The sequence below is a fragment of the Colletotrichum fioriniae genome, assembly GCF_027942845.1.
Source record: "Colletotrichum fioriniae strain IMI 355084 chromosome Unknown scaffold_21, whole genome shotgun sequence".
NCBI lineage: Eukaryota > Fungi > Ascomycota > Sordariomycetes > Glomerellales > Glomerellaceae > Colletotrichum > Colletotrichum fioriniae.
The window spans coordinates 61,237-81,879 of NW_027076857.1; the positions used below are offsets into that span (position 1 = coordinate 61,237).

General features: G+C 52.4%; 6 protein-coding genes and 2 non-coding genes across 8 annotated transcripts; 3 read left to right on the forward strand and 5 right to left on the reverse strand.

Moving 5' to 3' along the window:
* Positions 1-1,762: 1,762 nt before the first annotated feature.
* On the forward strand, positions 1,763-3,061 carry N0V96_012067 (uncharacterized protein; the record flags this gene model as incomplete). Its single annotated transcript, XM_053199426.2, has 1 exon — positions 1,763-3,061. One exon carries the CDS (start codon positions 1,763-1,765, stop codon positions 3,059-3,061), a length of 1,299 nt encoding a protein of 432 aa, XP_053043135.2.
* Positions 3,062-3,970: 909 nt separating this feature from the next.
* N0V96_012068 lies at positions 3,971-4,042 on the reverse strand. Its single transcript has one exon. It is a non-coding gene; the product is annotated as a tRNA-Ala (tRNA).
* Positions 4,043-4,048: 6 nt separating this feature from the next.
* Positions 4,049-4,153, reverse strand: N0V96_012069. The gene has a single exon. It is a non-coding gene; the product is annotated as a tRNA-Val (tRNA).
* A 717-nt stretch (positions 4,154-4,870) lies between these two features.
* N0V96_012070 (uncharacterized protein) lies at positions 4,871-5,706 on the forward strand (the record flags this gene model as incomplete). Its single annotated transcript, XM_053193722.2, has 2 exons — positions 4,871-5,340; positions 5,418-5,706. 2 exons carry the CDS (start codon positions 4,871-4,873, stop codon positions 5,704-5,706), a joined length of 759 nt encoding a protein of 252 aa, XP_053048667.2.
* A 1,097-nt stretch (positions 5,707-6,803) lies between these two features.
* N0V96_012071 (uncharacterized protein) lies at positions 6,804-9,378 on the reverse strand (the record flags this gene model as incomplete). The annotated part of the gene is made up of 3 exons (XM_053193723.2): positions 6,804-7,777; positions 8,050-8,099; positions 8,549-9,378. The coding sequence occupies 3 exons, from the start codon at positions 9,376-9,378 to the stop codon at positions 6,804-6,806; spliced, it is 1,854 nt and encodes a 617-aa protein (XP_053048668.2).
* A 3,839-nt stretch (positions 9,379-13,217) lies between these two features.
* On the forward strand, positions 13,218-14,029 carry TFS1 (carboxypeptidase Y inhibitor; the record flags this gene model as incomplete). Its single annotated transcript, XM_053193725.1, has 3 exons — positions 13,218-13,348; positions 13,421-13,932; positions 13,992-14,029. The coding sequence occupies 3 exons, from the start codon at positions 13,218-13,220 to the stop codon at positions 14,027-14,029; spliced, it is 681 nt and encodes a 226-aa protein (XP_053048670.1).
* A 1,150-nt stretch (positions 14,030-15,179) lies between these two features.
* On the reverse strand, positions 15,180-16,509 carry N0V96_012073 (uncharacterized protein; the record flags this gene model as incomplete). Its single annotated transcript, XM_065759489.1, has 2 exons — positions 15,180-16,393; positions 16,506-16,509. 2 exons carry the CDS (start codon positions 16,507-16,509, stop codon positions 15,180-15,182), a joined length of 1,218 nt encoding a protein of 405 aa, XP_065611872.1.
* Positions 16,510-17,226: 717 nt separating this feature from the next.
* Positions 17,227-18,180, reverse strand: N0V96_012074 (uncharacterized protein; the record flags this gene model as incomplete). Its single annotated transcript, XM_065759490.1, has 1 exon — positions 17,227-18,180. The coding sequence occupies one exon, from the start codon at positions 18,178-18,180 to the stop codon at positions 17,227-17,229; it is 954 nt and encodes a 317-aa protein (XP_065611873.1).
* Between the last annotated feature and the right edge of the window lie 2,463 nt (positions 18,181-20,643).

Genomic DNA, 20,643 nt, shown 5'->3' on the forward strand with positions numbered 1-20,643 from the left:
CTCGACCAAAGACAGTGCTGATATGGTAAGCCTGTGTTCGCATCGATAGCGTCCTGGATTTTCTACAGATCGGATTGAGTAAAAGACTCTAGACTCGATGCGAATGTCACGCTGCATCTCAGACTACGGGAAACCGCGCGCTAGCCGTCTATACTCACCGTCTCACTTGACGTATTTCGCATGGAATATTCCAGGAAGAGTCACGGGGTTTGGTGGATTGACGACATCAAGCTATGACCCAGAAGTTCTTGAGATGATGGAGCCTTGACGGGCGGCCGAGTGACGTCGTCGGGGGCAAACCTGTCGGATACAGAAGCTACGACGCGTCCAGTGGGTACCCGTCTTGCTAGATCTAGAGCACCCAGTTGGTGAACAAGTTGTTCCTGAAGCTCGCGGTGGCTTTTAAAGGAAAGCCCTCAGCTGTCCTGTCACCTGGAGAAGATCCTGGTTCTAAACCTGATTTCCAAGTCCACAGCATGGGAAGCTTGGATTTCTGTTCATCGGGCTCGCGACAAAGCTACGTTGTATGGGAGAGGAGAGGGAGGAATGCTGTGCTGACTTTGATGGTAATACTAAACATCTTGTTCGAGCTCAACGGTGGCACCTGGGTCGAGATTGAGGCTTGACTTGCATACGTATGGATACTGAACACCACAATGTCGATCCGGACTGGATGCCTCTCGTGACCCTCGATACGTACGTTAGAACAACTGATCGCCGATACTATAAGTGAATGGTCTTCGTTCTTTGGCCTTGTGAATGAGGGAGTTTAGCGTGAGACATAGTATGGAAGGAAAAGAGAAAGATGAGTTGGAACAAATGTTTCACTAGATCTCAAGCCTTTTGAACTCGGGGCGAGGACGTTGTCGTGCTGTTTATATATCAACCTCAGCTCGGTACCATAACTCGCTTCAGCTGATAGAAAATCTATCGCAGCATACCTGCCGGCCACTCGACATTAGAACGGGCTGGTGAGCAAAGAGCCTTACACTGAGCTCATGATGGCTTTATAGGCAGATCCTCCCAACTGGGTAAGCGTATCTCTGCCTGGAGGCTCCTACTTCGTGGGCTGAGTGATGTTCGGCATTGATCGGATCCAACAGAGTATCGAAACACTTCATACGTGGTAATTGATTAGCGAAATTTGCCTCAAGCCCTCAACATCTTGCCAGAAGCACTTTGCCGCAACTTGTATACCTATCTCGCGTCGTCGCCAGAAAGACAAACTTAGTACGCAGGCACCAGCCATCAAAGTCAACTGACACTGATAACAAGGCGTCCAATTGAACCTATCTAGTCCGGAGCTCTCTTCCAGGTAGTCGAGGGGATCCTAGATGGACTGGAAATTTCTCGAGTTGCGGGTGTCAGCTGCTGTCTTAGTTGAGCTGGTGTTGTTGATTGTATAGCAGACTTTTCACGACGCGTCATCCACGCCTAGCGGCCTCAATCTTCCCAAAAGATTAAAACACATAATCGCCATAAAGTCTTTTAATACATATTGAATGAAATCTTGCAAAGTTATTGACCAGCAATCCCATCAGACTCGGAAGCGGAAGGAGGTGCTCGGTGGGAAGCCAACGACCCACTTTACTCACGATGGGAGAGCTCTTACTGGTCAAAGCCGAATGACTAAGCATCTTCTCAGTTTTTGTCCCTCACCCGCGAGCTCATTCACGTCGCCGTCTCATCGATACCTTATGACACTCTCGATCTCGAAGGAGTCTGTAGAAGATCAGACTCAATCTCCACACCAACGGCCCAAATGCATTACATAAGGCTCCTCCGAGCACCAACGTTCACACGCGAAGAGAACAAAAAACACCCTTGGTCCCTCAACGTCGTCTTCACAATCACAACCGACCTCGGCGACTCCTTCCTCGCACCAGAAGACAATGACCCCGTCAAGATCAAAGTCTCCGCCGGATGGGAGCAACAGAAACAGAAACAGAAACCACAAAAGAATGAGGAATCATCAAAGAGGCAGAAGGGCGAATCCATGATGTTGGCCGCTGAAAAGGTCCTGCGCTGGACCCCCGGCATGCGCGTCCTCAAAGCCGACATCCCAGCCCAACACCTCCCCGGGCGGGGACCCCTCCCCAACCCCAACAACCTCGGTCCGCTGAGGGTACGCATACGCGCCGAGGGAGACAAGTCAGCCGATACGGCGACGAGCGTCAGCTTCGCGGGGTTCGAGGGCGAGTGCGGCAAGATCCTGCCCCTCTGGGCAGATGTGCAGACGCCAGGCACCGAGGCACCGACGACATGCGTCCGGAGACTTTCCCACGGAGATCGGCCCTTGGAGCCGGTATTTGAGATTGAGGAGGATATCGGGGAGAGCATTGCACGGCATATCTGGGATGCCGGGTTGATGGCCGTGTCTGGGCTGTGGCAGGTGAACACGCGGGAGGGCTTCGCTGCGGAGAAGCACCCGTGGCTCATGAAGACGTTTCACAACCTGCTCTTTAGGAACGGACTGGTGAATATTCTCGAGCTGGGCTGCGGTGTTGGCATCTTGGGCAACGGGTTGGCGCAGCTCTTGTCGGATGCGGATCCCAAGGGCGAGGGTGCCATCCTCATGACGGATTTACCTGAAGCCGAGCACCGAGCTTGCGCAAATATCAAGAGGCTCGTGACAAATGGGGCGGCGAGTATTCATCCGCGGTATGAGAACCTCGACTGGGACGACGGTCGGAAGGGGGTGTTTGGGCCGCTGGTCAAGGCGAAGACGTGGGACGTTATCGCCATGAGCGATTGCACGTACAACGTGGACTCGCTGCCGTCTCTGGTGAATACCTGGACGGCGGTTCACGTGCATAACATCTCGAAAAGCGCGAATGAGTCTTTCCGGACGTGGGTGTACATTGCGTGGAAGAAGCGTCATCCGGACGAGAATGAGTTCTGGAACCAGGTCGACAGCCAGGGGTGGGCTCTACACGAAGAAGATGTCGTTGATCTGCCGGTGCTCGGCGGCGAGACGGAGAGGATCTTTACGTATCTCTTCAGCATGAAGTCTACAAAATTCGTGCTGGACGAGGAGAAAGGAGTCTGGAAGTGCTCATAGTCGCCAGCATCGGACTACCTCGAGAAAGGTTTCTTTCTCTACCGAGGGAAAGAGGACCCATCTGACGATGACGAGAGGCCGTTGGGCTGTGAAGATGGGATGCTCACGGCTTGTAGCGACCGTCGCGTTTGGGACGAGAGCAACCGCCGTGGTTGGTTACACGCTCGACACAGACATACAGACCAATGATGTGCGGAACTGCGGGCTCCACGTTCAATCGTAATCGCCCGGCCGCTCATCGACAAGCCTCAGTCCTCTCAGAGACACTACATCGATGCAACTGGCTCCTCTACACCCCGGAGATCCTTATACGGCGAATAGGGACTGGCCTGGCCGGCGCAATCCGGCGACGACTGCAGTGAGCCTGGTGGGAGATGTGCATGGACGGCCTCTGCCTACGGGCACGAGTCTCCCATGAGTCGATACGCTGCTAGGACACTACTTCATTGCTGCGCCCATTCTTTCCCTGGATGTAGCCCAGATTGGGATGCTGCCTGGGGAGGGAAACCAAGAGTATTGATACCCGAAGATGGCTGGGAGGATTGAATCGACTGCCGACGATGGCTTCGGGGCGCAGCAGGCCTGCAACTGAAATGCTATCCCACACACGCGGGACGGAACGATGAGGGGAACTAGGCTTGCGATATACCAACGCAGCTATGCAGTTGCAATGAGCCGTACATCGAGAGGCCGTTGAGCCAATGCATCGACGTCATACCACTCACTCTATTCTTCTCGCGTCCGGATCCATATCCGCTTCGAGTCACATGAATTTAATGGATGCGTCGGCCGCCATCCATCATCCGTCCACACTAGCTGCCCTCCCAAGGTCCAAAACCAATCGAACAAGCTACCCAGCGCTCAGAGAAAGACATCAAAAGCAATCAACAGCCGCAAAAAGCAAAAGAATGGACGATCTGGGAATCGAACCCAGGACCTACCGCATGCTAAGCGGTCATTATACCACTAAACCAATCGCCCATGGTATGATCTAGCCCGGACTTGAACCGGAGACCTTCAGTGTGGCAGACGAGAGAGGTTGCGGCTCTCGAACTGTTAGACTGACGTGATAACCAACTACACCACCAGACCATTTATTATTGAAGACGCAGAGCGACCAGAACGAATATGAACGAGACGGAACGCGGATCGACTTTGCGTTGTGGTGAACGGGGCGCGCGAGAAGCGAGGGTTTGGTTCGAGTGCAAAATCTGCTGGTTGCGGGTGAGGGTTTTGGATACCGCCAATCAGAGATTTGCGCTAGGGGGATTTTGAAATTGCATTCTCCGCGCTGTCGGACGCCGTGGCGGGACTAGTGGGGCCGTGGCACCTTACCGGCAGAGGACCCGCCAACGCCCCGCGAGTCTCCCGCAAGTCTCCCGCATGTGTTCCGCATAGTTGGCTTAGTACCGAAAGGCCATGAACTCGTTGTTGAGAACATAGTGAAGATCTATGGCCTCTTCCGGGTTCACGTTCTCTTACCGTCTACCGCCCTTGGAGTGAACAAAGCATAGGATCGGTCACTTAACTAGTGCTTACCGTTCGCGCTGGCTGGGGTACGTAACGGACCTTACCTTACGGAGAGTTCCGCACATACCCGTAACGTTATATAACGTTGGCACTCTATTGCGAACCTCCCGGCCGTGCCTCTGATTCATCATGCTTTGATCAAGACCGAGATTTACCGTGATTTACTTACCTTATATCAAAGTCTTGCCTTGATGAGACCTTGGTCCTTGATACCTACATAGCTCATCCTTCTACAACAACAGGAGCAAAAGAATCAAAGTATCCTTTGCGGAGATATATATGGCTCCAGATACCATGGCGCCAACCACAGTCCTCATCACCGGCGCAAACAGAGGCCTAGGAAAAGGCCTCCTCCAGCGGTACCTCGCACTTCCGAACCACATCGTGATCGCAGGCAACCGCGACCCAACCCAACCAACATCGCAGGCCCTCAATGACCTACCCAGAGCTGAGGAAAGCAAGCTCATCGTGGTCAAGATCGATGCCTGCGTCGAGAAAGATGCCCAGGACGCCGTGAAGGAGCTGCAGGAAACCTACGGCATCACCCACCTCGACATCATTATCGCCAACGCCGGCATCTCGTACGCCTGGCCGGCAGTCGCCGAGCTCAAGATTGCCGATCTCCAGGCGCACATGGAACCCAACGTCTACGGCGTCGTCGCGCTGTATCAAGCTACGCGACCACTGCTGCGGAAGTCATCCAAGGAACCCATGTTTGTGCCGATGGGTTCGACGGCTGGGTGTATAGAGTGAGTTATATGCATCTTTCGCATAAAACAATTGAGGTAAGGGGTTCAACGCCAGGTCAGCTAATGCCGTTCAAAAGGAACCAACCTCCCATCCCCAACGCTGTCTACGGCCCGTCCAAGGCCGCGGTGAACTGGCTCACGATCAGGATGAACGCCGAAGAGGACTGGCTCAACGCTTGGGTCCTGATTCCCGGCTGGGTCCAGACCGATCTCGGCAACGCTGGTGCTCGGGGCCTGGGGCTGGAGAAGGCGCACATTGGCGTTGATGAGTCGTGCGATGGTATGATGCGGGTTCTTGCGGCGGCGAGCAAAGAGAAGTATGGTGGCAAGATGGTGGCGTATGATGGCGACTTCCCGGGGTGGTAGGTAGTCAGTTTAGGTCTGTTTATCTGTGCATGCTCCCGTTCAAACTGGTGGCTTTGGGTTGAATATTTAGCATTCATTTACCTGGTGTAACGTGAGGTTGTCTGGAATCACGACTGATTATGTATGTTAGACAACGTCAGGGGCTGCACAGGGAGGGAGTCGCATCCAGATGTCGTGATCATCCCTCCCTTGCCTGGGACGCAACCGCAGCATCTTTCATGCCATTACCTCTCGGCTGCCAGTACATTCCTCGGCCCGTGACTGCCACGCAACGTCAACCCTAAATTCCTCATTCGGCCCGTACTGGAATTGTGTGTAACGGCGAAAACCTCGAAAGCCCCCTTGGACCCTAAGCCAGACGCCCGAGACGACGAAATGCTTGGCCTCTACCTATCCTTCAGCCGCACGATCCTAAAGGCGCACTGTCTCAACCTCGATGTCGTACGGCATATCTGAGCGAAAACGAGATATCTCATCGCCCTGGGACTCGGTATTGAAGTGCCGTGAGAGCTCCTCTTCACACATCAACCTCATTTCCTTCCCACATGTGCCAAGACGAGCGTTGGAATTTTCGCGTTCGTGATCAAGCCAACTAACTTTTGGGCCCCGTAGATAACCCGAGCCGATTTACTCGGATTATCACAGTGTTCATTTAGCAGAGAAATTCATGGCTTCTAAGGACTGTCTCGGGCCGGGCACGCGTTTACTGTGCACTAGGAGCCTACCTCATAGGAGGAATGGTGGGTAATGGCTCAACGGCATGATGGCGTCCACTGAAGTGTTCAGCCTCTTGACTCTGTCGCCCGTTGGGAATTCCAAGCAGAAGTATGACCCTTTGCTGGACCAAATAACTGGGACATCGCAGATCCTTCTAAGCTTTCTTGATCCTATTTCTTGGCCCACATCTCTCTCTCTTTCCCCCTTGTTCATCAGTCCTCACCAGTCAAGTTGGACATCCACTCTTTCGTTCTGCTAGAAGCTTTCTTTGGCCGACTACTCTCTTTCTCTCTCTTGGCTTACGGAAAGTCCAACGTCGAAATAATGGTCTGGACCAAACACGCGGCCGTACTCGCGGCCTTGGCTCTCGGCGCCAATGCTCAGGCGCCGACTAATACCGCTATCCCTCCGAACATTGGTTTCGTTTTGAGTGTGCAGCCTCCTGCCGCCGTGTCGAACACCACCAGCTTGCCGACCTCCTCGGTCACCGGGATCTCGTCCACGCCGACGTCGTCTCTCAGCGTCACTCTCAGCTCCAGCAGCAGCAGCATCCTTTCGCAGCCGACCACTGCTAGCTCGAGCAGCGGATCCTTGTCGGTGCTCCCGTCTGGGTCTTCCAGCGGAGCCAGCACTCCCGGCGCTTCGTCGTCTTTTTCGACCTTTGGCACGAGCTCCTTGAACCCACCGCAGCCGAGCTCCACGCTCACAAGCTCCGCTCCGACTGTCGTCACGCCGGGTAGTTCCACCACTTCCCCTATCCTTTCGAGCAGCAGCACTTTCAACTTTGGGAACAGTAGCACTGTCAGAACGACATCCTCCTCTACTAGCAGTGTCTTGAGCACACCTACCACTTCCTTGTCGACCAGCAGCGTTGGCAGCAGCAGTAGTAGTGGCAGCAGCAGTAGTAGTGGCAGCAGCAGTAGTAGTGGCAGCAGCAGTAGCAGTGGCAGCAGCAGCGTTCCTAGCTCCAGCAGTACCAGCACCACAAGCTCTGCTCCGACAAGCACTACTACCGGCAGTAGCAGCACTGATAGCTCGAGCATCACCAGCACCACTACCGGCAGTAGCAGCACCACAAGCTCTGCTCCGACAAGCACTACTACCGGCAGTACCAGCACTGATAGCTCGAGCATCACCAGCACCACTTCCAGCAGCAGTTCATTGGACACATCCTCAGCTTCCTCTACCGATAGTTCCACTTCGACTTCCTCGACTTCCTCGACTTCCTCGACTTCCAGCGATTCCTCAAGCTCGAGTAGCTCCTCCAGCTCCAGCAGTTCTTCAAGTTCGAGCACCTCCATGACCATCACTTCGAGCAGCTCTAGCAGCTCCAGCAGCTCCACCAGCATTAGTACTAGCATTAGCGTGAGTACTGCCTAGCCTACCCCATATTGAGTCGTCTTCAGTCTACCTCCTACTCGACGCTCTCTTTTTACATCTCGGCTCCGTCTGGTCCTTATGCTATCAATAACGCTGCTTTCGTCTTCCAAGCTTCTGGTACCGAGGAGGCTGCGGTAGACGGCAAGTCTGCCGCGCTATCGCCGGCCTTTGGATCAGGCTATAAGATCCGCTTCGATTCCACCAGACAACTCGCGCAACAATTCAGAATCCAGCCCGACTGCGCACTCACCACCGCTGACGGTACTTTCTTGGCCATGGTTGGCGGCGCCGCGAATCTAAATTTTCAGTATTTCTTTCAGTCCAACGCCATCGCTTCTTCTGTGGTCTCTACCAATCCCATTTTTGAAGCCGATGCATGCCAGAGGAATGCCGACAACACACCTACATGCACTGCCATGGGTCAAAGCATTTTCCAAGTCACGCCAGGTGACCCTTCTCTCCAACTGGGCGACCAGAATTTCGGGGAGCAGATCACGGTCAACCTGATTCCTGTGCCGGGAACCATCTTCCGTTGGAGTGGACGAGTAAGGGGGCCGAAATTTGGGGGACATCATTAATAAGTAGCTTTTAAGACAAATCTAATTGTTGCATCTCATTATGAGGTGCTTTCTTTTCCGCATACCCCGTCTTTGTCTCTCCCAAGTCCCATATGCCATCACATATCCAATGCCCATCTTCTCTCGACCACAAAAAGTCTGGTATCCTGTCGAATCTAGCGTCGTACCGGTCCGATACTCCCATCCAGAACCAAAAGTCATCCCACTTCATCGACATGGGCCGCTGCGTCTCCGGTCCGGAGTGGTATGCCGTTGGCGCGTCCTTGATTCCTTGCTCATCGAAGCAGTCCGCCACCTTGAACCACAAGCTCTCATCTTTGAGTTGATGAACGGCAATGGCCTCGTCACCAACCAGCGCGTGCTGGATGGCATCCGGATGCGTCTTCTTCCTAGCCCACGCCGTACCGTCGTGCCGCGCGTCTTTGTCGTCGTAATCGAACTTTTCTGAGCCTCTGAAGTTTACAAAGTTGGCCTTCTCGTGCCCCTTGAGCATGAGAGTCGCTATGGCCATGTCTTCGCCCGTCACCACGTGGTGCTTGTTCTGAAGGTCCGCTAGCAACTCGACCATATCCCACGTGACGGTATACATGGCACCGTGCGGGAAGACGAGGTCCCAATAATTTGAGTAGTAGAGCTCTCCGATAACAGTCTTCTGGACCGTACTCTTTATGAGCCCAGTGGCGCTGTCGGTCGAAAGTCTCGGTGATAGGAAACGGTCCCAGAACCCTCGTGCATTGAGCCACAAGTCGGTGTCCATCTTCGAGACAAATTCGTACTGGACATTGTGGTCGGCGAGCCACTTGTAGAACTCGAGTGTCTTGATAGTGTTGGCGGTGATGTCGTCCTCGGCAATGGTATCCAGCACAATCATGTCTCCAAAGGTGCGGTTCTCGTTGGCCACCACCTCCATCCACTGCGGCCCAGGATTCGATACCACGAAGCGTCCGTCAAAGGGGACATCGCTAAAAGTCTTCATCCACGTGGATCGTATGAGCATCCGACGTTCAACGTCTGATGCTGTAGAAATGACCGCCGCCAGCCAGGGTCTCGGTAGCACACTGTCATCGGTTCTGTTTGTGTCTGTTTGCTGAGGAGAATACGGAAAAGGTTGGAGGTCGTATAATGGCTCTGGAAGCCCGTCCACCGGGTTGCCATGAACGATAGGCTTCGTGATCGGGGCCTTGAACGGCTCGTGGTGAGGTGGTCGTTGGGTATCATGAGTAAGGTGAAAAGTAACGCCGAGAAATAAGATGGAACAGATTGTAAAAACACGGAAGAACCTCCTCTGGATACATCGACTCAACGACGTCCATATCGCCATCGCCATGGACGAGCATGAGGCTATGGAAGCCATGATTTTTTTCACACACACTCTCTCTCAACTATCACTCTCATTCAGTTGCGCGAACGCAAACGGTCTGCAAGAAGCAATAGCAAGTAAGGAAGAAATCTGGGATGAATAGAGCTGTCAAAAGAAAGAGAGAAATGAGTTTGGAAGTTGAGACGAGCTGGGGTGGACGGGAAGTAACCCCAAACCCCCCTGATACACGACATTGCAGACAAGATTTTGTGAACCCTCTCTGCAACTATATCGGGCGAAAAGTCACTCGGGAACGGTTACGGCTGCCTGCTCAGCGCTGGGGCAGCCACCCACCGCCATGCTGGGGTGATGCGGTCACATTCCGGAGAAACAAGCCCACAGGAAGGCAGGCAGTGATGTTTTGGTTGGCTCGTGGGGATCCCTTCATCAGATGGTAATCGTGGTAGTGGAGGGTATGCGCAGGCCAACATGCGCTGCGGGCTTCTGTTTGAACTGGGCGCGCCGCGGGCACCCGATTCTGATACGTGATCGGCATTTCCGCCAAGAACTTTTTTTTCTCTTTCTCTTTCCCTTGACTTTCCTCTACGAGTCTGTGTTATTCCGCAATGCCATGGCTCTTCACCCCGGGTTTTCCAAGGGTGGTTGATGGAGACAACACTTTTTCGCGCCTATATGCAGATCCTCAATCATCCTTGTTCCTTCATTCGGTAATATGAAGCCACGCGACACGTTACCTCTCAGTCGTTGGGCGTTCCTTCGCGCCATGCACTGCCCGTTTCCGCAGCGGAGGCGTTGCCTTGGCGGAGCGTCCAATCAGCCTCATCAATACCGAAGTCCCTCACTTTGGGTTCCGGAGGGACGAACTTGCGAAACATCTATCAACTGCCAAAAATCATAATCTTGCCAATGCACTGACGAAGCCTGAAAGCAGACTTTTCGTTATCGACTTCGAAAGATTCTGCCAGATGCAATTTAGTTTGCGTATAATAGCACACCGTTGGTTTCTATATTACTGATTGGTAGTTGTAGATGGAGCATTTCAAGCGGGTGATTATTCTATCGCCCGAGTGGGTACAGGCTCTACTAGAAAACTGTAAACGTGCGCGCGCAGGGCGGAAATTGGTCAAAAGAACTTTTGCAGATGGTGGTGTTCGAGTTAACGACACGAGCGGACCATTTACTACCCAGTGCTGACGATGTACGTCAGGGGCGACCCCAAAGTCCCGAATTGGAAGACCCTTGTAGATAGATGCCACGGAATTTTCCTGTATAAATGGGATCCTCGAGGCTGAGAGCACAGAAGAAATGATGCTGTGACACATGGCTAGCCCACAAGTAGGATCACCTTGGCTGTCGCCCGGCTGTGCTGTGCACAGTGGGCATGTGTTTGGAAAAGACAAGTCAAATTACTCAACGAGAACGCAAAAAGGTGAACCCACAGATAATATGTAATATCAACACGCGAAGCGAGAACTTACCAAATCACGGTTCTCCATATGCGGAGTCTCTAATGATGCCAGCCCCTATCTTGCTACCTAGTCTTTCAAGCTCGCTTACAGAGCCAAGCTCAGCCAAGCTACGGATACAACAACCAACATATCAAGCTCCATTCTCACCCGCTTCCTACAGAGAAATAAGAAACAACCGGCTACAGCAGACATGTGGCATCCAATTAAATTTCGCAGAGAAGTTCAATAATGCAGCCTACGGCACGTCGCGTGATGCCCGATGCTGAGCCGCCGCCCGAGGTTACATTATGACTGCAAAACGGAACCGGGCAAGGCTCTCAGCGGTTGGCTTATTCAGACTATTAAAATGCCTAGGCGGCCAATGGAAGAGAATGCCTTTGAATGGCTAAGATCTACGATTTCATCGGCACTGGAGGCCTTTTGAGTTTGCTCCATGCCAGCCCCTTATTTACGGCATGGCGCAGATAGCGAGCACTACGTGGAAGCAATTGCTTTATCCAATTATTCAACTGACATGCAGACAAGGCTTAAATAGCGGGGGAAGGATTCAGTCATTGCATACCATAAGATTCTTTAAATGCCGTTGGCGTACTAGCAGGGCTGTGAATTCAGGCAGCAGAATTACTCTTGTCCTGGTAGGACCAACCTGAACGTGAGAGGGGTGCAAATGGGTACTTAGTGGCAGGAAAGATGGAACTCAATTGTAAAATGGTACCGAGATTCGTCGCAGACCGATTTTCTTTTCAAATTGGGTAGAAACTTCATTTAAGTGCGGAGTTAGACTAGATTTTGCAATTAATCTTAGTCTAATTCCTGAATAGTACATGTACTGATGCCTGCCATCAGGCGAACTGACTTCGTTCCGTATCTGATCCACTCACCGTTACTGATGACTTATCCGGAGTTAACGATACGAGTTCTCTGAGCGAAGTCTATTTCTGTCTATAGAAATGAATGGTTTGTAACGAGAATTGCAGATTCAAACTCATTATTTAGCTGCTTCACTTTTTACGACTCTTTACTTCTTATTTCCATCTTTATTTTCTCCTTTTCTTCCGGCAACTTACTTCGGAGTATTGGTCACATTCAACGAGAACCTCTCACTCATTTCTAGTTCATGGCGGGTTTTCCAAATCGGAGGTCGGATCGCTCATCCAATGCCTTGCGGGCTCATCACACACCAGCCTCGCAATAGCTTCCCCCATGAGTGAAGTTGTAGTCTGATATGAGAAAGAGCCAGAGCTTCTTGTGTGCCCGTGTGTCCCGAGGGAATGGCATTGACAATGTGAATGAACCAAGCGGTCCGTTCTCACATGCGTCCCATCTTCTAGCATGGCATTGTCAGCATTGGGCATTAACGTAGAGCTAAACGAACCAAGATGTCGCTTACTACCAGGGAAATCAATTGAGCGATTTCAAATTCTGTGATAGTAGGCGAGATATGACTTTGATATGGAAAGCCGGCCCTTACATGTCGGCCTAAATCGCCATTTCACCTCACGTTCTCATATTGCTCAACATCACGACTGTGAAAGTTGAATGATTGAAGGTAATTTCATCGCGACATGAAAATGGAGACGGGATCATCAATTGATACTTCATATATCACTTCACATATCACGAAAAGTCGTGAAGATGAATGAGACTGCCGAGTGAGAGCGGCTGAAATAAAGTTGCGAGACCCATCTAGTTCGTTAGTGCGCGACCGGTGCGCCGTTGCAGTTGGCGCCGCGGAGCAGGGGTTCCGGGCGGGGGAAAGCACGCCAGAGCGTAGCGGCATGACATCACCAAAAAAGACGTCCGCGGCTTTTCCCTCCCTGCGGAAACCGAAGCCGGCGGGGGGCGGCAACAATGGCACAATTCTTCAACGCGTTTGTCTTCGCATCAATCGTCAAAGAAGAAATACTCAACCAAACAATCGTCCACAGCAAACTTGCTTGAGCTTGGCTCCTGCTGCCTGCCCCAATATCCACCGTTTCATTCGGTGTTCACCCACGGTATCGCAATTCGTCTCAAGGACGCGCAACGTCTTACCCGTCACCCGCAATGGCGGGCTCCCTTGCAAGCAAATTCCTGGCCGCGGTGGCTGTCTGCGGCACCGTTGTTGCCGCTGCTCCGACGAGCCAAGATCAATTCGTTCTCAGGCCTGCTGCGGATCTGACTCGCGTTCACGAAGAGTACGTGTCTCTCTCCGACTCCGTGCCCTACCCATGTGTGCCTTTGACAGCTCGCTGACTTGCAGGCAATAGGCTGGACAAAGCCAAGGTCATCCCTACCGTCCTGGACGACTTCGAGCCCATCATCGGCGTCGCGGCCGAGTGGTCCTCCTCCAATGTGGCCGATCTCGGGAACACCCTGAAGCCTGCCGATCTCCAGTCTGCGCCTACCGTTGCCATTGTTAGCGGCTCGTCAATGACCAGCGTCATAGCCACGACGTATGTCTTGACTCTCACCGACCCGGACGCGCCTACTCGCAGCAACCCCATCTGGTCCGAGTTCTGCCACTGGATTGCCGTCAGCAGCTCTCCGACCATCTCCTCTGGTATCGAGCCGGCGGATCTGGACGAGGTTATCGAGTACAAGCCGCCGGGACCTCCGCCCAAGACTGGCAAGCATCGCTACGTCTTCACCGCCTGGGTGCCTGCCAACGGAACCAAGGAGAAGCTGGAACTTTCGAAGCCGGCGGAGCGCAAGCATTGGGGAGGCCAGGAGGGACGTGGAGTACAGAAGTGGGCTAAAGAGAATGGCCTCGTTGCTGTCGGTGAGTTGATGCCGAAACACATACTTCAAGTGAAAAAAGGAAGACTAATTGCGACCCAGGTGCCAACTTCATTTATGCCCAGAACGAAAAGCAGTGATGCACACGAGTGACGCAATGTTTCGATGTCAGCCCGACGTGGCCCTAATGCCGATTGCACCTAACCGCAAAAGTCAGAATGGGTTCGTGATCGCCACTATGAGGAACTTCGTTATGCGAGAATATAGCTATTAATACAGATTGAATCATGACTACTTTGGAAACTAAACAGTTCCGCAAACAAGCCTCAATCTGAATCAACGCAGTAACAGTAACCAATGGAAAACAAATGGTATACACGCGGGCGCACTGTCGACTCACATCGCGCCACGCCAGAAACCCATCGTACAAATGGAATGTTCACAGGCACCCCGAACTCCTCTCACGACATATAAATCTATCGACCAACGCAACAACTGAAGCCACGAGCTCACGTTCGCGAAGTAACGATGATCTGCGCTGATGTCAGTTGCAAATCTAGGAGGAACATGGCAAATCCTGATTCTCACCTTGTACAAGTCGCTCGAACGTGCTTTTCGTTGGCACAGCTATCGATCGCCCAGGAAACCAACATCTCGGTATATGGTGCCGAATGCTTCTCTCTGTTCTCTCTAAAGAATCTCAAGACTCGCGTCGATCATCATGGCCACGCTTGGATGACACCGGACCATGCCCATGCCGACAGGCCAGAAAAGAATGCCTTGAGGGAGCAGGCCGATTCGGCACATCTCGGTCTCCTCGGTGCGTCTATGGGATACGACGCTCTGAACTGCGAGGCCCAGAGAAGCGACTGCGGCACATCCTCAGTCTTGACCTTGATATGGGGATCGAAGTACCCCCGGCGACAATGTTGCTCGAAGCCTGGGTAGCCTTGAAGGAAATCCTTGATCATCTTCTCCCTATGACCAATGTAGGTTTGCCCGAAGATCTGCACAAGGACCTGGCTTCCGGTGCCTGGATGGTATGGTTGTTCACCTGGGTAGGTCCATGGACTATTTGGACAAACAACATCTGTTAGATATCTGGTTCAATACGAAGGTATCGATCGAGCGGCGGCGAGGAGTTTCATACTTACTTTCGAGAGATGGCAGTAGATGCAAAAATATCGTTTCAATCGCCATTCAGGCATAGCAACACTGTTCACGGCTGCCTTGGAGTTCCCTGACGCCTTTTCCTCTACCGTGCCAGCTTAAAGAAGGCCTCTGGCACTATCAATCGGTCTTGTCGACGGCAATACGACGTCTTTTCGCCCTCGGGCCAGAGTCCCCGCCTACATCTTCATCGACTTCGTCCGACCTCTTTCGAACGACAGGAGGAGGCGAGATACTTAGGGTGCGGCTTCTCAATCCCAACCCCGAGCTCCTGCTCGCATGGCTGCCGTTTTCGCCGACATCCTCAACATTGTCCTCGAAGATGGACTGCTCTGCCTGCTGCCCGGAACCCACAGGAAGGTCAGGAACTTGGCCGTCATCTTTCCCATTCTGTGAAGACGGCACATGCCCTTGCTTCTGTTTCTCGTGTTGGGTAGCGGGATCAGCAGGAGTACCAGTGACAGTGTTCGCCACCTTCTTCTTCTTTTCCTTCTGGCGCTCCCGCCTGGCTACCTCCCTCTTTCTCTGAGAATCGCCAGTGAAGGAACACACGTCTGACATGCGCATGCAGACTTGACAGGGGCCATTTTCCTTCCGAATACATACGTATCCTTGCTTCTGGCATTTTTTGCATTTGGGATCCTGCACCGTCCCTTCTTTCGCGGTCGTGTCGGCACGTTTGTGCTCCTTCCATGTCTTCTCCGCAATCATCTTGCCGCTCGGCCCATGCTTCTCTACACAATAGCTGCAGGTGCAGCGTACCTTCTCGTTCTCCCTCTTCAGCTTCGACTTCTGGCTGACGACTGCGACCACCGCTGGTTGTGCGATAAGTTGGATAGCCGCAGGAGCGGGAGTCGCAGCTGAGACTAGACCCGCACGTTGTTTCGGCGCCGAGATCGAGGATTGTGCACCGTTTTGAGGCGTGCTCGAAGTCTGCGCACATCTCTTGGTTGGGCCATCCGGGAGTAGCTTCCGCCCTCTGGCATTCAGTCTCGGTATCGGTGGGGGCGTAGGCGTTACCGAAGACTTAGGTACAGTTGACGGCCCAGGGATTTCCGAGGGTCCAGGCGCCGACAACTCAGGACTCGGAGGTGCCTGCAATAATGAACCTTCTACCGGGACCGGGGCCGGAGACATGACCGGAACTATGACCGGATTGATTTTCCGCCCGGGCAACATCGGCGGCACATCGGTCGTCATGATATCGGATATTGGCCACTTTGGGTCCCAGTCCCGTTTAAAGGGTCTCGGCTTATTTTCCACCTGTTGTTGCTGCTGCTGGGCAGGGGCAGTGGCAGTGGCAGTGGCAATAAGAATCGGCGCCATCTCTCTTACTGTCGGCTACGTCTCACTATGATGTTCGATGTGGAATACTGTGGTGAGTGTGAGATCTGGCGGATAGATGAGTTAGTTGATTGGCAGCTGAATATGGGAAGGGGGGAGTACTCATGCAGTAACTTTTCTCAGTGAGTTCCAGATGGGGATGGAGAAATGTACAGGTTTCTGTCTCTGTTCTGCCCTGTAATTAGAACACAAACCTCTTTCTTATATTCCAGGAGGTCTGCCTGGAGATAGTTAGGCCTTGTATCTCCTTCAAATCGTCACCTCAGATACCTCTCTATCTTTTCTCCGTTAGGTGTGTGTATGCGTGTGTGTGTGTGATATTGAACGTCGAAAGCGGTTCCCCACCTCTCTAGTCTTTCTCCGATACTCACGCTAGTAAAATAAAGATCGCAAGCTTTTCAGACAACTACTTCTCTATCCTTTCTCCGATATGCAATCGATTATTTTAGTTCATCCCCAGAGAGCCACAGAAAGCTCACCTCCGCTAGACTGGCGAGACCCTTTGGGGCGAGCATGCTCTAGGCTGAGGCATCAGTTGGTCGTCTCCGTGACATAGTATTGTGTGACACACAAGATCCCCAGCGAATAAGAACTGCTTCATGCTGAATCTCATTTCAAGCACACGAAGTGTTGTAACATGTTGGCTATGCAAGCTTTTACTGGTATTGTTGTATTGAATCTCTACGAGACGAAGTTTGAAATATTGCTCTAGGATCATGGCGACTTATGATCTCGCAAATCCTACTTACATGAACAATATACTCAGACACCATCTGTATATACTATCCCCCGACTGCCTTCCCAACCTAGGATGGGTCTAGGTCTAGGAATCAGGCGAGTCCTGGAATCTTCCTCTTCCGGAGGGAGAACTGCATGGTTCACTCGAAGACGACTTCCCTCTCTCGCCTGCTGTGGCGTCATTTGAGGACGGACTCCCACCAATGGTCCGAGAGCCATCGTCGCTAGAGCTACCTTCACGACCACTGGCAACAGGCAGCTCCTTAGCCTTGCCTCCAGAAGTAGGACCAACAGACGACCGTTGCGCAGCTGGGAAGCCCCTCTTGCTCGCTCTCGTACGCGTCTTCTTTCTCGGCGGTTCCACCACCTCCAAGACCTCCTCCGCCTCGTCCGTGTCCTTTTCCTCGACAGGACTCCCAGTCTTCTCCCTCTCCTCCCGGTTCAGTTTATTCTGATCTCTCTTCCTTCCCCTTCCCGGGACCGGATTCAAGGAGCACCGCTCCTTCAACTTCATACACCTCGAGCAGACTTTGCCTCCGCTATAGAAGCATTCATCTCCCTTGTTGTTAGAGAGACAACGTTCGCAGGGCTTGGGGGGCCTCATGCCTTTTTCCCTTTCCTTGTCAGAGCGAATATGCTCCTTCTTCGTCTTGGCGCACTGCTCGATGCCATCGGTGTTGCTTTCCACGCATTTGGAACATTTGCAGATTTCCCTTTCGCCACTGGTGGCCTTCGTTTGCGGCTTCTTGTCCCCGGGTGTGTCAGCGTTGTTCCGCGTCTTAGTCTTCGCAGCTGCTGTAGCTTTCGTCTGCGTCTTTTTTCTCGCGGCTGGGACGGCCTTTGATCTAGTCGCTGGTTCTACCGCCGGTGGCGAGGGCGGTTTTTGATTTTCTTTGTTGACCTCTTGTTCCTGTTGCTTTTTGGGCTTGCCCGTTGGCAACGGGTGCCGAGGTGCTGGGTGTGAACCATTGCTGCTGCCCACCTCTCGACTTTGTTGGATGGCGGGTTTATTGATAGCAGTGAAGCCACGAATGCGCATCGGGACGGGACTTGGAGTCTTCTCCCGAGAGGGAGCCCGACTACCAATAGTCGTTGCCGGCGTCCTGGAAGCCATCGTCTCAATAGGCGGATCTTGAATTGGCGAGGTTAAGCTGACAAGACCGACGCGGCGAGCCTCTCGCTCCTCGTTCTTTTTCACAACATACATCGCCGCTAGCCCCTCTATGGCGAAACTTCTGAGCCTTTCTTCCTCTCCCTCCGCGAACAAGGGCTTGAAGGCGATAGAAACAGCCATTCATCTGAGTTCGGACTGTTATAGTGTTAGTTGGGACTATATGAGTACTAGGCAAGCAGTCATAGTAGGAAAAATGGGATGAACTCTTACAATATGGTTTGGATGAGAAGCCGAATACGCAGAGTAGTCGATGACAAGGGTGAGTGAAACATTAGAGTGGAAGGAAACGCATTGCTCTGTCTTTTATTTAGACATGTGACACTTGTCGCAGACATAATTTATCAGGCAACGGAGATAGATTCAGAAAAGGTAGTGTGGGTGTGCGGTTGACGTATCCTTTAGTTCATCACTGGTTCGGTATGCAATGAGGTCAACGGAGACAGTTCTTAACGGAGAAAGCTCTTAACCCAGCTCGCCCACAAGCAATACTCTATGGGGTATTGATACAAGAAGAACCCCTTCAGACTCGTTCCAAGCCCCTGATTTACTCCCATGAACATGACTCTTTGTACCTGGTGCACTCTGAGCAAGCCTTATAATTCTCCACCCATTGATAGCATTTGCGCCTATCAATCCCTCGGCATCTTGTGCATTGGCCCCGTGGCTTTTCTAGCATGTTGTGCCCCTCAATCTTGTCGGCCGATAAATGTGCTCGAATGGTCTCTTTGGTTTTCGGCTTGCCTTGGCCATGGCATCTCAAACAAGGGCACTTCCGCTTTCTTCCCCCTGCCCTTCTGTCCGAATTGGGGTCCTTCGAAGGTGACTCGTCAATGATATCATCGTCCAAGATGCCATCGTTCAAGATACCATCGTTCAAGATACTGTAGCTTGAAGAGGCTGGAGTGAAAGTGTCGGACATCTCAACGTCGGTGGTCTCGCCGGGAGATGTCTCGTTGTCAGGAGTCTCAGCGCCGATGGCCTCATCAATTCGAACGGCCTTGCTTGAGCTCATTGGGCTTGATAAATTATCTTCTGCCTCGATATCACTGGAACGGAAGGCCTTAGACAAGACTGACCCCGGCGCAGTGTTTTTGGAAGTGTCATCAGTTGAAGCCTGACTTGGCGAAGCAGTATCGTCGATGGTGTCATTCACCGAAGTGGTCTGTTGTAGGTTGTCGGATGGGCCATCGGCTGCCGTAGCGCCCGTCGCCCCGTCTTGATTCGTCCCTGTCTTCTTCTCTTGCTCATCAAACAGGCCGTCTAGTTCTCCATCTAACAAGTTGGGAACTTCTGGATACGGTGGAGGCATTTGATAAGCAAGTCCCTCTTCCACGGAGAGGCCTTGGTCGCCCGCAGACATATCCTCGTCCGTCTTGATTTTCTAAACACCTTCGTCGGGAGGCTGGGCATCAAACGGATCGTTTAGATACGCGTCATCTGGGTGCAAATAATTCGCGTATGAGAACGGTTTACCGGAGCCGGACATTGTTGGAAGGTTGCGTGGAAACTTTGTGTTTGGTGAAGGATGAATTTGGTGATGATTCTTGTAGTTCTGGTGGTACTAGCGAACAATTCTGATTGATGCTGAGAATCCAGAAGATGATGTGGTCTGGTAGAAGTGCACCATCTCTGGCCACACACCAAAGAATACTGTTAGTCATCAAGTAGCGATGTCCTTTCCTGCTTCTCGAATTGTAATGATCTAGGAAAGTATTGCTGGGCTGACTCGGCATCCGCGACGAGGCACATGACTACGGCAGGAACTTAGTTACATGTAACAATGTTCGCCGGCAAGAGCAGCAGAGAAAACGGCAGTGGCTTTGTAGCTGCCCAAACAAGATCGAGCTCATATGGAAATGACACCCGGGCCTGTAGTTGAGGTGGCCAACGTCCTTGCTTCATTACCATGCTAAACATTTTACTCCCTTTCCCAGAGAAAGGCTCGATGCCCTTTTCTCTTGCCATTCAAAATGCGGAAACATCAATGAGCTGACCAACTGCACCCGAACCCAACGACGGAAGCTTCACGCTACTCTTCACCCTAGCTGGCTGCTGCCTTTTGAACTCGTACCAAATAGGTGAGGCAGGGCGCAGATGGGCAGTCTTCACTGCTTCGGTACTGACTTGGGTAAAGCCAGCCCTTTGGTATACCTGAGAGTTCCGTCTGCTGATGGCTCGGCAAGCTACTTGATAGGTAGCCAAGAACTCTGAGGAACACATAATTACAAGTTACAACCTAGCTCTCAGGACAGGAAGCTTCTCGTAGGAAGTTCCACGACAGTCGAGACAGCCGTCGTTGGGCAACGACTCTCGCATAGCTGCATCCTG